We start from the raw sequence: 6,000 nt of genomic DNA on the forward strand, positions 1-6,000 counted from the left end.
AAAAAAATGCACATTTCTCAAAAATATCACTTGGTACTGGTATGCAATGTGGTAACATTTTAAAAAAATAATGAAGAAAACGTCTTCCGTTTTTAAGTATTCAACACCTTTAAATTTAAAGTATAGCTCTACTATGAATTCTTGTATTGCCATTACCATATATTCTCAGATATAAACAAATAGGATAATCTCTTCAAAAATGTACATTTCTTTTACTCAAATGTTTGCTCTCAAAAAAGATGATGTGTCAGTTTTTATTGTGGCAGTATTATTTGCATTTGTTTAAAATTAAAATACTTACATTCTGTTATCTTTTCTTGCTAGCCATGTATGAACATAAGATCTTTGTTCAAGGAGTCATTTGGGATATCAACAGCTATGACCAGTGGGGGTAAGTATTTTGTTCCTATGTTTAACTGTACTTCAAAAGACAGTTACCGAAGAATAGGCAGTTCAATCACATCTGAAAGAAAAATAACATAAATGTTAACCAAAAAGCATGTGAAAGATGAGAATAGTTAAATATGTGAAAAGTATATTGTCCCCAAAGTTACTAGCTTAGACCTCTGACTTAGGAATGTACATGTACAGTGTTATAACCACACTTTTGTGTCCTCTTATAAAACTTTGGCATTCTGCTGCAAAAGTATTCATCAGTCAGATGCTTGAATTTTGAAAACAATACGAGAAGACACAGGTCAACACAACATCTGCTGTGAGAATGACTGACTGATTTTGCGATTGTTAGTCACCAATATCCAGTCCCTCTCTGTGCTGCACACTGCAGCAGTCTGTACTTGGAGTGATCGTGAAGATGAGTATCAGCACTCGTCTCAGGGTTTGTTTTTTTTTTTTTTTTATAGCAGATGCTTTGTTTCAGTCTAATTGTCATGTGGGTTGCTTAGATCTTTTCATAATATCTTCAAACTTCCTTAGTGCCTGATATTAGACTAGAAATACTTTTGCAGGAGAACACAAAAATACAGTATGTCATTATTTTTCTCCCCACATTAGAAATTTTTTTTCCCTCCTGTGTTACGTCACGTGACTTCTGGTCGTGGGTTATGTCAAATTAGCCAACCACAGTTGCTGATACCATGTCAGTTTAAATCACTGAATATCACTGCCTATGTCACATTTAGCAATATTGTTTTGACCTTCCAGCACAGTTGTGCTCGCCCTTTTTTCTGATTGCCAATAGCATGCTGTCTGATGTTGCCGGCACTGTATGAAATGCTTATAGGCGTGGTGAGTTCAGCCACAGCCTCAGTCATTTCTTTTTTCTTTTTTCCATTCTATTTAGTACGTAAAACATGAGACATCAGACAGACAACAATCTCCTCTGTTTGCGAGGTTCAAAACACTCTCATTCCTTATTCCTCATTGCTACTTTTAAATACACAGTACTTCTGGATAAGAATTCATTGGTTGTTAGCTCTGTTTGCACAGCCCACACCTTCAACTAAATACAAAATCAAACCTGTTTTTATTTTATCATAGCAAGTTGTTGACTGAGTCCCTGGGTGTGTCACATTAGGCGATCAGCTTCATGGGAGCTCACCACCAACTGCCTCCGTCTAGTTAAGATTATGTAAATTAAGGCTAGAACTGAAAATCACTGGAAAAGTAATCTAATGTGACAAAGGCTTTAAGGGACTCCAAACAATTGTGCCATATTACCACAGAAGTTTTTTTTTTTTTTTTTAAAAAGATTATTAATTTACCCTATGAAATACAAAGTGTACAAAAGAGAACTGCTTATAGTACATAGTCTCTAGCACAGAAAATTCACTGAATTTCCAGTGGAACACTTAAAAGCCAGGACTGAATGTCCTCTGAGAGGCATATAACTAAAGCAAGACAAGTGTATGTGGCCTGAGGCATAACTGGTCTTCTGATGCAGACACCTCTAATGCTGCTGTATTTACCTGTCAAAGGAATTTATGAGTTTTTGGCTTCCCAATGACGCATTAACCTTTCAAGGGTCTCTGATCTTCCTGGAATAAATAACGGACAAAAATCCCAGAGCTAATCTCTAATAAGAGGGCTGCAGTTTCCTGAAGAGCTTAGAGAAATGCTTTGTTAGTCAAATGAAAGAATTGTGGGCCATTATTTAGATATCTAGTGGAAATGAAGCACCTCTTTCACATTTGATTATTATTGATACGCATGTGCTTTTCTGCACACTTAAAGGATATTTTATTCAATATTTTAATTTATTTTTGATAGAATACATAATACAGTAACAAATGCTCATAATATAATATCTCTAATCTTAATTTACTTAATACATACTTCTATTATTTAGTAGTTATTAGATTTATTACATATAATTGTAATAATGATTTTTGAATTTATAAAATTATGTATTGTTGTTGTCCCTTTATATTCATCTCAAGGCACAGTCATAGGAGCTGAGCAACTAAGCATTTCACTGCATATTGTACTGTATGTATAATTTGTATGTGACAAATAAAGATATGGTTTATTTTTGAAGTCAGTTATTTCTTCGCAGTCTTGGTGTATATTTGCCACATAAAACTGTGTTGTAAAGTGAAGCTTCTTATTAATAATGTTTTTTTTTTTTAAATAAATTTTAAAAATGCCTTGTGTGATCTTGCAGCTTACAGGCTTTAGGGTACATAGGTCCTTAGGTGTGGGAAGAAGCTTTAAATCATACCAATTACATCCATTTTTCATGCCCAAATATTATCCAGTATTTATCTACATCCTGAGATTACACACATATTGCAAAACAGTGTTGCCATAAGGATTTAGGAAGAAATAAAAAGAAAAAAGCAAACCGTAGTTGTGGGATTCAGCCACTTTACAACACTGTTCATCTTACTCTATGGCAGTGTGACACCATTTATGGCCAGCAGAGAAAGTCTTTGTCAAACCCCCATTATTGACACTGAATGTTGATTCCCAGATGTGAATTGCTGTCTAGACAATAAATAGCTTTAAAAAGTATTATACGTTTAGTGCAGATGTTTTAATAGAGACCGAGTGGGCTGTCATTACTTCCTTATGGCACCAGGTTACACTTGTTCTCACCATGTATTTATGGATTGGTTGGCATCAGTGTTAGTGAAATTTCTCATTCAAAAACATTGAGCTTTTATTACCATATTATCAGCAAGAGCGACTCATCATCATGCAGTTTAAAAAAAAAAATCAAAAATTGGTTTGTGGTGCTTTAATCAGCTCTGTCACACACTTTGCCCATTTTCATTTTTCTAAGGAGTTCAGATATATTGTTGTGAGAAATTCATATATGCTCTTTTCAATAAGCTTCCACTCGGCGTGCATCTTGCTCCGAAGGCTAAAATAACACAGAATGGGCTTGGAGCTTGATGTTGGGTTGTCATAATTCCACCTCTGATGGCTGCTGCAAACAGACAAATAATATCTTTACCTTGAGAAAATAGTACCAAGAATGAGTGATAAAATATTTATTTCTAATTTCCTTCCTTTATCACAATGATGTCCCAAATGTGTAATGACATATTTTCTTAAATCGAAACCAATGTCACCTCAAAGTGGACATATTTGGTAAATCTTAAGGCATTTTCTGTAACCTATGGACCCGTGTACCCTAAAGCCCCACTGTAAACAGTAAAAACAGGCAAGGTATTTTTAACATAAAAAAATGCTTTACTTTAGAACACAATTTCAAGAGGCAAATTATATACAACATGAATGTGAAGATATAACTTTGACTTGAAAAATGCTGAACTTATGCATCTGTTTATGCAATTATTTTATCATTTGTAATACTATAGGCAAAATATCTGTGTGTCAAGTTCATGTTCAAAACCCTGCTCTAAACAGCAAAAGTAGAAGTATTAATAAATGACAAAAGTATATTAAGGTGATAATGTGTGGTGATTGGGGGTTGATAACAGTATAAAATGTTGAAATATTAATGTGATAGTACATACTAAAATAAGTACAAGAAATATTGTTTGATATTCATGAACTATAATTTCCTTTTTAACTTTAAAGTGTTGAACTTCACAAACAGTTGGCTAAGAAAAATTGTTTGGTATTCATAACTATTATTTCTTTGTTAATTTTAAAGTGTGGAACTCGGCAAACAGTTGGCTAAGAAAATTGAACCAGAGCTTGCGGATGCCAGCGAGGTGACCTCCCATGACTCCTCAACCAATGGGCTTATCCGCTTTATCAAGAAAAACTGTGCCTGAGCTGTTGACCCCGCAGCTGTCCTTCACTGAATTGACTACAGAATCCACAAGCCTGTGTTGCTGTAACTGCTTGTTTAGCCATAAAGACCTGAAGCACTTTACGTCTGTAGTCACTTTCATGTTTGTGTCGTGTGAGTGTCACTCTGTCTGTGAATTGTGTGCCTAGGCATTGCTAGAGTATTTTCTCTTTGGATTTGTCCAATGTGCAGTTTTAATAACCACAAGTTCCCCGGATCACTCTTCAGATTACAGCTGGTTACCAAAATAAATGTTTACTCAAAAATACTTTAAGTTTGCTTTGTGTCATGTGGGAGGGCCGCTTTCTTGTCAGTGTTAGAGTGGATCCAGTCTTTCTTGTGCATAGAATAAGAAAAACCTGCAGTGCTGTGTGAAAGAAAATACATTTCTGACGTTTTTAATTTTAGCTTATAGAAACCTAGTTCTATTTTTAGTGTTATTAGACTAAAATTCCTAAACCAACAAGTAACACAGCCAGATTGCACTTAGCATCCATGATGATGTTGGAATTAAATGGGGAAAAATGAAAATGTAAGTTGCTTAAATATGCAGGTAACACTGAATTGGGTCAGCTACACAATAAGTAGGAGCCAGCAAAACCCCTATTGATGGACCTGCACAAAGTATTTACTCCGGTGAGTATGTGTCAAATGACATTTATAGGAAATTAAAGTTTTTAGCCATAATAGGTAAAAATGTTAGGTAAAATGACATAAGAACTTATGTCTGCTAAAAATGACCTTTGACCTCTACAGCATTTGTGTGGAAGAGTGTACAAAATCAAATAAAAAGTCATTGTGGAGGTGAGACTTTAAGTTCTTTAATGCACTTGTGAGGCAACATCTAGAATATTATATGCAGTTTTGATCTTCATATTGAAAAAAAGAAAAGACAGTTTACAGTACACTCATTTTAGAAGTGTAGAGAATGAGATGTGAGGAAAACTAAAGGAGCTTCAGTTGAACCTCGGCAAACTACAAGACAGATTAGAGTGACGTGATAGATGTGCATGAAGCAGTGAAGGGAGAAACTGATTGATGCAGGCTTTTATTTTAAAATAAGTTCTTTATGTGAATTTCCCCTTGGGATTAATAAAGTATCTATCTATCTATCTATCTATCTCTCTTACAGGTGGCGCAGTGGTAGTGCTGCTGCTGCTTTGCAGTAAGGAGACTGTGGAAGACTGTGGGTTCGCTTTCCGGTTCCTCCCTGTGTAGATAGCGTTTTGAGTACTGCGAAAAGCACTATATAAATGTAATGAATTATTATTAATGAATTATTATCTTTAGTGAAGACACAGGAGGAAAATTTGCATGGTTGCTCACAGGAAATTTTTGTAACTGTTAAATTTCACCTCAGAATATTTTGGAGATTTAAGTGAATAATTATGGAGAAGCTCAGTTGGGAAGAATAGTGTGGGTTTTTTTTTTTTTTTTTTTACATTTGTTAACCTTATTAATATACGCACATTATTAGACTAGAAATGGGTGAATGCAACACAAATAATAGGCAGAGATATTTGATATGAAAAAAAGTTATGTTTGTAACATCCAATATTCTACAGAAACTTCCTGTATACAGTTGTCCCCTAAAATGTGTGTGGAGGAGAAGAGAAAGAGAGCAAGCTATTTCTGATCTGTCATTTTCATTCCCACATTTGTAAGTGCCAACACAACAATAGGCTTCACAGCCATAACTCCTGGCAATATTGGAAATTAAGGTTAAAGCTATCATATGCAATAATGTACAACCTTAATTTAAGATTATAAAATGA

General features: G+C 34.7%; 1 protein-coding gene across 1 annotated transcript in view; it reads left to right on the forward strand.

The window, feature by feature from the left end:
• Nucleotides 1-4,491, forward strand: part of gpib (glucose-6-phosphate isomerase b) — a 64,422-nt gene extending 59,931 nt beyond the window's left edge. Inside the window, exons 17-18 of the mRNA XM_028810094.2 lie at nucleotides 325-391; nucleotides 4,085-4,491. Coding sequence (XP_028665927.1) covers nucleotides 325-391; nucleotides 4,085-4,208 — 191 coding nt within the window. The 3' untranslated portion in view covers nucleotides 4,209-4,491. The remainder of the gene's footprint in view (nucleotides 1-324; nucleotides 392-4,084) is intronic.
• The last annotated feature ends 1,509 nt before the right edge of the window (nucleotides 4,492-6,000 follow it).

The sequence above is a fragment of the Erpetoichthys calabaricus genome, chromosome 9, assembly GCF_900747795.2.
Source record: "Erpetoichthys calabaricus chromosome 9, fErpCal1.3, whole genome shotgun sequence".
Classification (NCBI taxonomy): domain Eukaryota; kingdom Metazoa; phylum Chordata; class Cladistia; order Polypteriformes; family Polypteridae; genus Erpetoichthys; species Erpetoichthys calabaricus.